General features: G+C 33.9%; 1 protein-coding gene across 1 annotated transcript; it reads right to left on the bottom strand.

The window, feature by feature from the left end:
* Positions 1–10,159: 10,159 nt before the first annotated feature.
* On the bottom strand, positions 10,160–11,637 carry EAE98_005177 (uncharacterized protein; the record flags this gene model as incomplete). The annotated part of the gene is made up of 3 exons (XM_038952798.1): positions 10,160–10,869; positions 10,930–11,578; positions 11,626–11,637. 3 exons carry the CDS (start codon positions 11,635–11,637, stop codon positions 10,160–10,162), a joined length of 1,371 nt encoding a protein of 456 aa, XP_038810640.1.
* Positions 11,638–15,906: the final 4,269 nt, after the last annotated feature.

Here is a 15,906-nt window from a genome sequence, read left to right as displayed (position 1 = left end):
TGATTTTATTAGTTATTAAACTATTATATAATATTCCTGAGACAAGAAACCATTGATTCCGGATATATCATACCTATCACTATAAAAAGCTTAAAATATAACAATTTATATATAACCCTTATCTTTTGTATATTAACAATAAAGAAATTGGATTTAATATTATAAGACTTCAAATAAATAATATACTTATTGTTGGAGATAGTGTATTTATATAAACTGAGGATAAGCAATTCAAGCAGGCTGGCTTTATAGCTAAGGATTATAAGAAACTTATTTATGATTATTTGTTGAAATTTAATGGTGTTATTCTTATGCTTAAAAGTAATAATATTTATTTTAATTAAAAAAAACAATACAACAATTTATAGTTTGTATTTACAGAATCTATAAATATATACAATACACATAGCAAGGTTTGAAAATATATTTCTATATATAAATAATATATTATACAACAAGCCTATAGAGTATATATTATAATTATATATTAATCTGAAGTATCTTTCGATTTATTTATAACAGTGTAAACAATTTAATTTGGTAAGAATAATATTATGGTATTAAATAAGTATATTAAATAGCAAAAAGAAAACTCTGCTAAAGAGTTCAAATATATATTACTTGATTTAGATTTACTTAAAATTATTATCTTTATTAATACCTCTTTTATAAATAATAAGAACTATTTGTTTCAAATAGGCTATATAATTATAATAATAAATAAATACAATAATACTAATATTATTTATTGATTATCCATCAAATACAAAAAAATCATATATAGTATTTTAGCATTTAAACTATACAGATTAATTTAGAAATTCAATATCGATACAGCAATCACTTCTATAATTAATACTATTCTCGATAAGAAGATTCTATTAATTCTATATACTGATTTCAAATCACTATATGACCTACTTACAAAACTGAGAATAACTAATAAAAAAAGACTAATAATCGATATTATAACATTATATTAATCCTATAAGTGGAAAAAGATTATTAAGATAATCTGAATTAATAATTTAACTAATCCAATTGATATAATAATGAAAGGAAAGTTGTATTAAACTCTTACTGATCTGATTAATATAAATAAGATTGATATTAAAGTAATAAAGTAAATGGAATGGGATTAGAGAAAAGAATTGGTTCTGTTAGTAAAAGGTTAGGGACTTTAATCGGCAGATAGAGAATATTTATAATTTCACAAATTTCTTTTTAGCCATTATATTTGAAGCTATAAAAGAAAGTTCTGAGTATATAAATAAGGAAATTCATTTAAAGAAATTCACTTTAAAGGATTCACTTTAATATAATAATAATTATATTAAGGGTATTAGGCGAAAGTGAAGGAGACTAGCTTTTTCAGTAGTGCCTATATAAGGCCTACTATTTCCCTCATTTAGCTAGCTCCTTAGATTGAATACAAATAGACATTTAGGGGCCTACATATAGTAGGAACCACGTCTTCCGTGTCTCTCTCAAACCAACAATCTTCAATTAGCTTTCAATATTAGATTTAAAAATAATAAAAAGATTATTATTAATAAGTCAGATTGTGTATTAATTAAATCTAAAACTTATAAAGAAGCTATTAGCTTTTCGGAAAAGAAATATTAGCTAAAAGCTATAAAATATGAAATAAATATTCTTGAATTTAATAAAACTTGAAATATTATTGATAATTTTAATAATAATAAAACCCTAAGAATTAGATAAATATATAAAATAAAGAATTCAGATAAATTTATTAAATTTAAAGTTAGATTTGTTATTAAAGGATTTGAACAACTATATGGATTAGATTATATTGATATATATATATTGATAGTTAAATCGATGATATGGAAGCTTTTATTTATATTAGTTCTTTAAAACAATTGACTAATCCATAAAATCGATATAATGCTAGCGTTTGTATAAGGTAATATCGATATACCATTTTTATTAAGTCTACCGGAAGGATTTAGCAAACTAAAGAATAAAGCTTTAAAACTAAATAAAGCTTTATATAACCTAAAATAATTGGTCAGAATATAATATTATACCCTAAAAGATATATTAAATAAATTAGATTTTATAAATCTAATCTCTAAGAAATATATTTTTATTAATAAAAATAAGAATATAATTCTAAGTATATACATCAACAATATTACTATAATAACCCCAAATCAAGAGATTATTAATAAATTTATTAATAATCTAAAAAAACACTTCAATTTAAAGGATTTAAATCCTATAAAGAACTATCTAAATATTCAAATTGAAAGAACTAGTAATACACTAAAACTACACCAATCAGAATACACTAAAAAGGTACTTGCTAGGTTCAATATACTAAATTCCAATCCTATTTCCACTCCAATAAATCCAAAAATAAAGCTAATTCATAATAAAGGGAAAGCTAATGATAATAATATTAAATTATATTAAGAAATTATAAATTTTTTATTATATTTAACTCTCGAAACTAAACTAGATATAATATTTTTTATATTTAGATTAACTAGTTTCTTATCCAGTTTTAACACAAAACATATTCAAGTCATTAAAAGAATACTGAAATACTTGAAAGGAATTATAAATAAAAATACAAATTATAATAAAATTAAAAATCCTTATATTTAAGGATTTTGTAACACCAACTATAAAGAAGAGATTAATACATATAAATCCACTAGCAGATACGTATTTATGCTAGGAAATAGGCCTATTAATTAGAAATCTAAACTACAGTTAGTAATAGCCTTTTCTACAGCCGAATCTGAATTCATTACTATAAATCTAACTACTAAAAAGGCTGTTTATATTAAAAAGCTATTATTAGAGCTTAATCTGTATAAGCAGAATAAATTTCCTTTATACACGGATAATCAGGCTGTGCTAGTGCTTACTAAAAATCCTATATTCTACAAAAGAAGTAAGTATATAGTAATCAGATTTTATTATATTAAGAATATTATTAAATTAGGGGATTTAGATCTAATTTATATATCTATTAATAAACAAAAAGCTAATGAGCTTATTAAACCATTAGCTTGAATCAAATTGATTGAATTCACTAATTAGATTAATCTGAATTAGATTGATTTAGTACACCTATTAAGGGGGTATATAAGGATTTATAATAAGTTCATTAAATCATTTATTAATATCTTATTAAATAAGAAATATATTAATAACTAATACATATATAATACAATCTTATATTATAAAATCGTATTATTATATAATTATATAATAATATTTTTTATCAAATTGATTTATAATAAAATAAAATAAAATGGAACTAAATAAAAATATACAAGAAATCTCACTAAATTGATTGGTTGTATTTTCTTTTTATTATCTAAAATGATTTTATAAGATATGATTTAAATCGATTTTATTTATAAGTATAGAATATACTAGAATTTTATTATAAATTATATAAATCTAGAATATTTTTTAAAGAAATTTTAGGAAAAAGTAAGCAATTTTATCTCAATTTAGTTTAGCTCTTCTAAATTAACTTCAATTTAATTCTTATTCTATATATTCGATTTATTCTTATAGTTTAAACTAACTAGATCTTTCACTATCCTTATAATACTATTATTCCTTTTTATTATAAGAGCTAATCTCCAAGACTTGAGTGATTGTTTGAAGTCTTGAGTGAACGCTGCTGGATCCCGAGTTGGTTCTTTTCGTTGGCAAATGTATTAATTGTGTCAGTTCTTTAAGCCGCAGGGTGGCTATTTCGGTTCTATTATGTTCTATAGTGAGGCCGCTGATGGAGTTGTATATTTCTTTGCTCTTGCATACAATCTTGCAAGAATAGTCGATAAATTGAGCAATTGCCGCTGCAAGCGATATGGCGCTCACAGGGTCCATAATTAATCGTTGCTTGAATGAGTGTATATAAAACCAAGAGACCTCATGTTCCCAGGAAACTTTCCTGGGAACTTGAACGTGAAGAACAAAATATATGAATTGCCAACACATTCATTTGATAGCCTTGCCAGGTTTTACCGAATGTGCTGCGTCAGATAGGTGAGTATGCCAGAGTGCTGCTAAGCCTCGTGATACTACCTACTGTACAGGGAACATTATCCAATAATGCAAAGATGATTTAAAGTGGCTTAGACTCTGATCGGTGTGTTTTGACATGATTGCTTCGTTACATACAAATCATATGAGCGATTCTCTACTCGTATCAGTAATGTAGTCACTTCCAAGGTTCAGGTATCCATGTACTTTGATGGCGAACCATATCCTGGGTTTTTATTTGAAAAATGAGTAGGAATGTCTTCTTGATGATTTCTTCATCTATGATTTTCAAGCTTCAGCACGGCAGAATCATCGGAATCATAAAAGAAACAGGGGGAGGGGGGAATGTAAAGGAAAGGAAATGATGCCGTGTGTTGTTTTTGCCATTTCTCGCCAGTTCTGAGGGAATTTGACAAGGCACGAATGATTAGTAATCAAAGCTACACAGTCAATCGTTCATCACGTGTAGTGGATGAGTTATTAATAACACTACCTGTCTAAGCAAAATAAATCTAATAACTGAAGGTTTCGATAAAAATAAAAAGATGTTTACTTAAAAGCAGAGGGAAAAGAGAAAGAGGAACGAAAGTTCATGATTGAACTGACCTGAAGATGTTTGTTCTCGTTTTTTTAAGTTAGGGTTGTCAGGAATTGTCTTCTCAAATTTGTAACATCATTTTATATCACATCAACTCAATATCGTTGGTCTTTCCAAAAAATTAGGACACAAATACTAACAATATCTTTTAAATACAAGATCATTCTTCAAAATTGTCTATATCCTAAATATAAAGCCCTCTACGCTCATTGAACCTTTTTAGATCTTTTCAAGATAATGTTAGAAATGATAATACCTCAAACTCCTTGTGTTGTATTAGGTTACATAAATTTGAATTGAGGCATCTAGGTAGGTAGGGAGAGGCAATGATTGTATACTCATCCGTTCCCTCACCGTGAATTGCATGATACACTTACCTCTTTATTTCTAAATAGATTTCCCTTTCTTCTCATTCCCATTCCCATTCCTCTTCCCATTTCTCTTCCCTGTCCCGCCCTCTCATCATATTTCCATACCGTACACATTCAAGTGTTCTTTCCCTTTTCCTCCTTCCCTTCATTTTCCCTCTCTTTTTCACCCCTCCCGCCCTTTTTTATTCTCCAACCATCCCGCACCCATCCAGGCACTCTCTCCCTCTCCCTTTCCCTCTATATCTCTCTCTCCCTGTCTTCCACTCCCTCATTTTCACAAAATCTCCCCTCCCCCTGCTCTGAAAGTTACTACTCGCAAAGGCACAGAAAAAGCTCCTACTACACAAGAGCGCATCTTCGCAACCTCGAGTAAACCCAAAAATCTCCTCCTCAAGCTTCAGAACAAAGTCATTTCCAAGAGCAATCTTCTGGCGATAAAGGTTCAAAAAATGACGCAAGTCGAGAACGGAAGTTATAGAACGATGCTGACCAGGAAATTGAGGAGAGTCGGATAATTCCTGATACTGCCCGTTATCTACCGGATGATCAACATCAGAATCGATTTATTGTCCCTATCACTCAGGCAGAGTATTAAACTTTGATGATACAAACAGCCGAAACAGAAATGGAGATCTATATCCGTCGAATGAAAAAGAGTCTGGTTGACCTCTACACACAATCTTCTACGAAGCACTATCACGAAGAAAACGTACATCCACCTCATCACTCAAAGAGAGGAAGAGGGAAATCCTTAATGGAATCTCGATACATTATTCTAAAATTTGACCAGAAACAATCACTTTCGAGAAACACCTCCTTTCCAAACTAATTCAAAATAAATGATTAACCGCTCGGAAAAGCCCGTCTCTTATTTAACCTCCCAAACTCAAAATTCAACAAGATATATAAAAGTGAAGAAATACCTACTATATCGCGAAAGAAACCAAATCTAGCAGTAAACTTTTCCATTCCCGCTAAACTTCATGGATACCTAGTATCCCTCATTACCACTAAATAATTCTCTTGACATTATTAAACTTCTCAACACCATCCCAGGAGAATCTACACCCTCATAATCACTACTGTATCCAATGTTTCTTTCACAATCTCATATATTTCTCATTCTTATCCTTATCCTCTTTCTCTTCCTCGATAGACCTAGTCTTCAGCTGAACTCTATCATTCAGCCACGAACAAGTGATTAAATAAATACACCTATCTCTCATCCACATATAACCCATCGGTTAACTCCATAAAGTCTATTCAGTTACGATGGATAGTATACCTACGACGTGTGGAATTTTCAAATAAAAACAATGTATGAGAATAGTATGATGAAACGACTAATTTCCACACCTATCTCATCCCTCAATTCAAAGCGCATGATCCTCTTCACCTCTCAACGTTAGATGAATATTCTTTCGTTATTTTCTGTTTCTTTTCCTCACATTTTTCCTTCCTTTTCCCTTCCATATCCCGCTCCAACCACCCTCCTCCTTCTTACTCCCATTTCTCTCCCTCTTGACATTCCGCACCCACCTTCTCCCCCCTCTCTCACAAACCCTCCCCATCTCCCTCCCTCTCCTCAAACCCAGTGAATCCACACATCCAAAAATAGAAAATCCAAAAATAGATCTCCCAAACCCATTCACCTATTCTCCTACTCACCCGTCTATTCACTTCCCGTCCTACCCAATCACACACACTCCTAAACCAACCCTCACCTAATCACCTATCACCTACCAACTCCCCCGAAAAATGAATCTCTCTCTCTTTCTCTCTCCCTTAACCACCAGGGTATGATGCATGTATGTATCTAAAATAATCTTTTATTCCACTCTATCCTATCCTATTCTATTCACATACCTACCTACATCAACCTACCTATTCATATACCTTCCTCTATTCATATACCCCGCCACAAAATAAATACCACATGACCACAAGCAACTCAACTCAAGCTTCAATACAACTATCTCAATATCCCTAACCCATCTGTCAAATCTCAATATCCCCCTGTCCCTATCCCTATCCCTTCCTAATCAAATTCAAATTCAAATTCAAATCTACCCCATAATCACCCGCCCATCTCAAGACCACCCGCCTATCAAGAAACTCAACATTAACATCACAAGCCCAGAAATCTCCAATCACACCCTTAACTCACATTCACACTCTCAATCACCTCCTTCCCTCCCTCCCCCCCCGAATCACATGTACATCCAACAACAAACTCCAATCTAATCCAACCATTCACAATCTCAATCTCAATCTCAATCTCAATCTCAATCTCAATCTCAATCTCAAACTTCCAACAACAACTCCCATCCGACTCCCAATCCCAATCTAATCAAACCACTCACAATCCATCCCTCTAATCTCTAATCTCTAATTTCTCGCCTCCCTTTCCCCTTTGCCCTCCCCCTGCTCCACATCGCCTATTATCTAATCATTCTCTCATTTCGGTTCTTTTATTGCCAACTTCTTTTCCCTTTCTTTTCTATACTTTATTTTCTATCTATCCATCTACCCATCTACCTCCCACCTCCACAACCCCTATACTTCATCACTTCATCACATATACAAATCCCATAACCAACCAATCAACCAACCAATTCATTTCCCCAATACCAGAAAACATTTATATCATTTTATTTCTATTCAATTCACATCAATTCAATTCAATTTCGTACACACATACAAACCTATATACCTTATACCTAACAACATACCCACCCATCCAAATAGCTATACTAGATACCTAGCCATAACAGAATCTCGCGAACATTTATATATCCTTCCTCCTCCTTTAAAAATCTTCCCTTGTAAATCCTTTCTTTCAAATAAATATATATATATATATATATTACCTACTCACCTACCTGCCTACCTACAGACAGGTAATCTCATAATCCATATTCCATAATCCACAACCAAGCAAGTAAATCCCACCTCCCCTCCTCACTCCGCTCCCCCAACATAAACAATCCCTTTGATTCCAATCCCTATCCATTCATCCATCCATTCAATTCTCCTCAAAATACCCATTTTTCAAATAAAACATTCACAATCCCCAATTTCCAGATATATACATTCTCAAGTATCTATATCATCTGGCGAATTCTCAAGCTATATGTACAGAACAATTGAGTATTTATATTAGTCTATATATTCACAACAACTCATAAATTCACAACAACTATACATTCACAACAACACAACAATACAACCCTCACAATACCCCACGCAATCCCTCGATCCATCCCCAAATCCATCCCCAAATCCATCCCCCAACGACCTACCTACCTAACATTAAATAAATCTAACCCTGAATCTAAATCTAAATCTAAATCTAAATCTAAATCTAAATCTAAACCTGAACCTGAACCTGAACCTGAACCTGAACCTGAACCAAGATAAATATAAATATAAATGAACCTGAATCTAAACCAAGCTGAACTAAGATGAGCGAAAACCGATCGAACTAATCTCAAACCGATCGAACTAATCTCAAACCGAATCGAATCAAACCGCCCTGACCTAAACTGAACTGAACTGATCTAACCTGAGTATTGAATACTGAATATCTATAAGTTTATCTTCCTTCCTTTTTATCTATCTTTCTATTTTTCTCTCTATTTTTCTCTCCTTCTTTCTCTTTAACTATCTATCTTCCTTTCTTTTTATTTATTAATCAATCTCTTTTCCTTTCTTCCTATTTATCTTTCTTTCTCCCTCCTTCTCTCCTCCTCCTTTCCTCCCTTCCTCTCTACCTCCCTCCCTATCTACCTCCCTCTCTACCTCCCTCCCTATCTACTTCTCTCTCTACCTCCCTCCCTATCTACTTCTCTCTCTACCTCCCTCTTTCCCTCCCTCTCTACCTCCCTCTCTATCTACCTTCCTCTCTCCCTCCCTCTCTATCTCCCTATCTATCTATCTCCCTATCTATCTATCTCCCTATCTATCTATCTCCCTATCTATCTATCTCCCTATCTATCTATCTCCCTATCTATCTATCTCCCTATCTATCTATCTCCCTATCTATCTATCTCCCTATCTATCTATCTCCCTCTCTACCTCCCTCCTTCCCTTTCTTCCTCTCTTCCCATCTAATTTAAAAATAATACAACAAAATACAATATAATAATATAACACAATATAACGCTCTTGCGTTCTTCTCTATGCGTTCTTCTTCATACGTTCTTCTTCATACGTTATACATGTATAACAAATATAATATAATATAATATAAATAATATAATATATACAAGAAATATATATAAGTACCTGATTAATATAATATAATATAATATAATATAATATAATATAATATAAGTATACATATAAGAAAGTAATATAAATAAGAAAAGGAAAGAAAAGCAAGAGGAGGGAAAAAGAATCAGACAGATAGAATAATAGATAGACAGACAATCAGAAAGATAGATAGATAGACAGACAGACAGACAGACAGACAGACAGACAGGCAGCGAATAAGGTATCACGAAGTAAGTTTCAAGCAAATATTTAAATGGATAGATAGATAGAACAACACATATATCACAGACATATACATCACAACACATCATAGCATATCACACACATACATCACCTCATCATAATCAATCAAGCAAATAAAATTGTTGCAGAAACATATAGATTCTTCTTCATCGATAATAAAACTAACCAACACAACAACAACGTTTGGGTCACACACACAATTTGAATCAATTAGGATTCAAACGGGAGACTCACCAAAAAACAACTTCCCCCATAACAAGCCAATTCCAGCCAAGGAAAAAAAGAATATGAGAAAAACGATAAAAATGTATCTGTAAACCCACGGCAAAAGAGCCACTCATTCAATGATATCCCCATACATATCCCTAAAATCCTTTATTGTAAAGGCAACACGAAAGAAGTTAAACCATCCCACATTTCCCTCCCAAACCACTCCAAATATCATAGTATGAAAAAGAAAAGAGAATATAACAATACTTTTCGAACCAAAGAAATCCACAATTATAACGTCATGACTATTGCCCCTATGCGATAGCTGCTACTATAATCTCCTTGAAGTAAAGGGTACCCAAAATCCCTCCCTCCAATCCATGATTGTGCCGGCGACTGAAAGAAGACAGTCTTTATTATCCATTTAAGTTCTTCGTAAAGCTTTTTCTTTCCAGTGAGCCACTTCGGCAGTTAACCTCGTGATTTCATCTTCAAGTTCTTCCATTCTTTGCATTTTTCTCTGACGAGATTTTCGAGCAGCAAGAGTGTTGCGAGCACGTTTCATTGCGACGGTGTCGTTAGAATCCTCAACGATGATGGGTGGTAGAGCCTTGGATGGTTTTCGAATACCAGAAGTAGCTGACATGGGAGATGTTGCAGAACCAGATTTGCGACGGGTATCCTTTTTCGCATTTAATTGTTCGGCGACTTCGAGTTCTTCTTCGACTAGTAGAGGAGAGTTGGTGGCATTTGCTTGCTCAAAGTTCTCTGCGTCTGGGAAGAGAGAGAACCAAGCATCACCCGTTTGAACGGTGGTGTTGTCGTTGAGTCCATCTTGACCGATAAAAGGCGAATCTTGGTATTCGAAAGCAGGGGACTCGTTGTACGTTGATGGAGTAGTGAGGTTTGTAAACGCAGCCGAGTTGGGAGCAGAGGCAGTGGCGAAAGAATCGCGAAGAGAAAGATCTCGAGGTGAAACGAAACTCATATTGGTGGTGGAGCTTGAAGACGACAAGTTGTTGATTGGATCGTACATTGTTGGAATGGCAGGGGAAGAAAAGGCCGAAGAGTATGAGTTTTGTGTCGAGGAACCACCCTCGAAAGGAGTGAATTCATCACCGAAAAGATCCATGTCTGAATGTGAATGTGAGTCATTGCGCAAACGTAAATGTGAATGATCGTTTATTGAATTACCTTGGAATGCCATGTTTGGAGTTCGCGGTATGCTCCCAGTTGATTGTGAAAACAAGGGTACTTGAGGACGAGATCGCTGAGGTTGTTGCAAAATTGCTGGAGAAACAGGGGCAGAAGCGTAAAAATGCTGATGCTGAACAAGCTGCGCAGGAGAGTTGAACCGATTTGTGAAAGCCGAGTTAGAAGAATGTCCAGTAGATTGTATGATCGCTGCAACTCTCTGGTTCTGAGGCAATGGGGAAGCAGATGCGAGATGAGATGAGTGACGACGATTTTGAGCTGTTAAGGCAGATGCGGTGGACAAACTAGGGGTACGATGAACGTTCGGTGTTCTGCTCTCGTAAAGAACAAAGTCCTGTTGAGGTTGATCTGGCTGAACGGGATTGTTCAGATACTGATTGTTGGATGGTTGATGTGTTGATGCCGGCAGGCTCGATGAATTGGAGTTGGGAAGCCATGGTGATTGAGAATCCGTGGTGAAAGAGTTGAACTCTTGTGGGAGTATTGTTGCGGTGGAAGGACTAAAGCTGCTGAAAGCGTTGCTAGAAGTCAGATTTTCCTGGGAGGGAAAATTTGGAGTTGAAGGGGGGTTGAGTGAGGTGGGAATGGTTTGATTGGGTGAGGAAGGAATATTGACTGATGGAGTCAACTGAGGGATGATCTGGAGGATCAATGATTTAGAACATGTTGGATAACCTGTTCTCTCATGTAATGTATTATTGTAATCAGTTATTTTGGCGGTGGTTTGGTTGTGACGGTGGGAAGGTGTTGTTGTTGTTGTTGTTGTTGTTGTTGTTGTTGTTGTTGTTGTTGTTGATGTTGTTGTATTGTGTGGTTGAAAGATAAAAAAAATGATGAGAGAAAAAGATTTCAAAAAAGAATGTGGTATGCCTGGGGAAAAGGATATTCTTATGCGACTTGTGTGAAAGTGTGGGAGTTTCGTAGTAAGCAAATGGTTCCTACCGAGAAAGTTTATTTGTTACTTCACTGGGAATAAATTTAATTCGATTTTTAATATTTTTCATCGGGAAAGCCATGACATGCGCCGTCGATGAATCTAATTGGATCCTTTTCTTCGATGCTTTACCTTAGTATGTTTCGAGATTAGTTTACCTAGGTAATCTTTGGAGGTATGAGTCACAGTCACAGTTATGGTTGCTTTGGTCTGTATTGTTGTCCGTATTATATCAGCCGTCAGTCTTGAGTATCTGGGGGCCCGGGGGAGTGAGGAATGAATTGAGTGAGAGTGAGAGTGAGAGTGAGAGTGAGAGTGAGGTGTGAAAGATGTGGTGGTGGTGGCTGTTATTTTATCCCTTGTATACTAGGTAGGTAGGCTGTAGGTACCTTTGATAAAGTGAAGTCTGAGAAGAGATATTCCTATCATTCATTCATTCATTCATTCATTCATTCTTCCTTTCTTCCCTTCCCTCACTTCACTTCACTTCACTCTCCACACACATCATTCCTTTCCATATCCACTTAAGATAAGGTCTCCCAGCTCTAATTTTTCTTTTCTCTCTCCTCTCTCTCCTCTCTCTCCTCTCTCTCCTCTCTCTCCTCTCTCTCCTCTCGACTAGTCCTAAACACGTTCGATGTTCTATTTTCTCTTCATATTGACCCTTCTTGGTGGCCTATTAATCCTTGTTCTACACCATCCCACCAAGGTTACGCCCTGTGAAAACGCCTTGCTCCATTTTAAGATGACATCTCATGCCGCCATTACCTCGTAGAATCGGGGATGATGGAAAGAGATTTGATAGGGTAGAGAACGAAACATTTCTTGACTTGGATTTTAGACTTGATCAAATATATCATAACAAATATACCATAACTTTTACTCTGTGATTGATGTGAGCAGTTGATATATACAGATACTGTAATGTAATCTAGAACTTCGACATAACTAGGAACCATCTGATATTCAATTCATCCCACGCATGATTCCCAACTCGACGGGAAGATCTAGCAAAGATCAGATAGATCTCTCAAGGAGGGTAAAGAACAATCCATACGGTAGGTCACTTGAACCAACCAATATCAAGTCAGATATATATCTACCTCTAGTCAGATGCCCTTTTCCTATACACACATGGATAACTGAGTACTCGTATATAAAATGAGAAACTACTATTTGAAGACTACCGTACTTTCTTCTTTCTCTCTTTCTTTCTTTCCTTTCTCCCATCCCTTCTACAAAATCATAACACCGATACTTCCTACTTCCCTATATCCTTCATCCGACCCTTTAAATCCGTCTTGCATTTCTCCCTCGTAATTTTTCATGTCAAACTACAGTACAGTACCCCCTCACTCCTCTCTCTCCCTTAAAACAGCACGCCCACCGCGTCGATCATCCACACGCAGTCGACCTTCCTTAACCCAAACCATCTCGCCGACCGACCGAGGAACGCCGCAATACAATACAATACATACAATAAAATACATACAATAAAACACTACTCGGTGTTGTTTTAAATGAATGCCGACTACAATTTAGCTAGTGTATATCACACCAAAATTCAGTGAAAGTCATTTATTTCAAAATTCAATTATAATTCAATTACAAAGATTTAGAGAATGAAATTTTATAGGTAAATAGAGATTTAATTGAATTTTATAATTATTCTTTCAAATTATAATATTTCGATATAATTATTGAATTATATAGAAAATCAAGATATAGAAAGTATAGAAATGAAAACTCGCTTATTTTTAGGCTTTAAATGCTTAAGGCTAATTCTACAAAAATCATTATTTGAAAGGGATTTTTAATATATAAAAGATTTTTTAATTGAATTCTTGAAGCTTTGAAATTTTAATATATAATTTATTCATTGATATTATATATATAATTCAAATTCGAAAGATCTAATCATATTGTGTTTTTTAATATTGAATTTTGAAAATACTGAATAAGTATGGTTTTAGGTGAGGAATTTGACTACAATTGAGGTCGGCATTCATTTAAAACAACACCGAGTAGTTATAATACAATACAATACAATAAAATAAAATAACTGAAGAATTTCCCTCTATCTATCTATCTATCTACCTAACCTCCCCAAGCTAACCTCTCATACCCACACCAGAAGGCCTCCCTCTCCTCTCCTCTGCAAAAATTAAACAAATCCTCTGATCTGATCTGATCTGATCAGTCCTAATCTCACCCCCACTTTCCATTTCCATCGTGATTCGTAGGTACTCTATGTAAGAAGTAAGAAGAGGGTGAATGAATGGATTATGAGTGGATTGCGCATACACATACGCACACGCATACGCACACTACGCCCTTTACTTTACTTTACTTTGCATTACTTTGTACGAGTATTTGATTATCTTTTTACGGATTTTGGTGGCGGTGGTGGTGGTGGTGGTGGATTGGATTGGATTGGATTGGATTGTTTCATACATATCCATATCCATTCAGGCTCTCATATATCTTACCCGTTTACTTACATACCTAGTATATAATACATATAGCGAGGAGAGAGGTGTGTATAGATTTTAGTTTCTGCCTACTCGAGTATTTTTGAATACTCGTAGGTTTTACGAGTCTATCAAAATCTCATTCGTCATCACCATCACATTCTCTTCTACAAGTACCTACGATAGCCTCCTAGATATCCAATAACATGCATACTAAGAAATACTGTAGTAGGTCGTGTCGTCTCGAGATACCGTGCCGTATCTGTATCTGTAGGTATCGAGGTATGATGGATAAATCCTCTTTGTGAACTAAGCCCCCTTCTTTCCTTTTGGTGGGATGTGGTGGGATGTGGTGATGTAGCGATGTAGTGTAGGGGAAAGAAATGTTGTATGTCTATGTGTGAGTGATTAATTGATTGATTGTATGTATTTTCTTGTATTTAGTGTTAGGTATTTAGTATATATTCTATATTTTATATTTAGTATTCTATTCTCTATATCTATGTTTGGAAAATACAGAGTATTATATCTCTAGAATTGTTATATAGTCAATTAAATACTTTTATTTAATTTAAAAAAAAGTTATTAAGTAATTGATTAAATACTATAATAAATATAAAAAATCTATAAATGTAAGTAATTTAATGAATATAGAATAAATGTTTTTTTAAATACTTAATATTCTTTAATTTTTAAAGGTATTTAGAATTTGATATAGGGAGTTTAATTAATTATTGTTTGTATATTAATTATTATACCTTCTCTATATTTCGTATAATATTATTAGAGTAAACTTTGATTAATTCAAATTATTCTGAATTCAAAAATCTAAATGTTGGTTTGAGAGAGATACGGAAGACGTGGTTCCCACTATGTGTAGGCCCCTAAATGTCTATTTGTATTCAATCTAAGGAGCTAGCTAAATGAGGGAAATAGTAGGCCTTATATAGGCACTACTGAAAGAGCTAGTCTCCTTCACTTTCGTCTAATACCTTTAATATAGTTGCCATTGTATGGAAGTCATTCCTTTGAAGTGAATTCCTTTGAGTGAATTCCCTTGTCCATATATTCGGAATTTTTTTTTATGGCTTCAAATACAATGGCAGAAAAGAAATTCATAAAATTATAAATATCCTTTATCTGCTGGTTAAAATCCCTGATCTTTTATTGGTAGAATCAATCCCTTTCTCTAATCTCGTTTTATCTACTTTATTACCTTAATATCAATCTTATTTGTATTGATCAGATTAGCAAGAGCTTGATACGGCTTTCCTTTTGTTATTGTATCGGCTGGATTAGTCGGATTATTAATCTAGATTATTTCAACGATCTCTCTCCGTTTGTAGGATTGATATAGTGCTATGATATCGATTATTAGTCTCTTTTCACTAGTCGTTCTTAGTTTCGTGAATAGGTTGTATAGCGATTTGGAATTAGTATACAAAACTAATAAAATCTCCTTGTTGAGAATGGCGTTAATTGTAGAAGTGATTGCTGTATTGATGTCAAATCCCTGAACTAATCTGTATAGTTCAGATGCTAAAACACTGT

Source organism: Botrytis deweyae (genome assembly GCF_014898535.1).
Source record: "Botrytis deweyae strain B1 chromosome Unknown BDEW_010, whole genome shotgun sequence".
Lineage (NCBI taxonomy): Eukaryota > Fungi > Ascomycota > Leotiomycetes > Helotiales > Sclerotiniaceae > Botrytis > Botrytis deweyae.
This window is presented reverse-complemented; position numbering and strand designations above follow the sequence as displayed.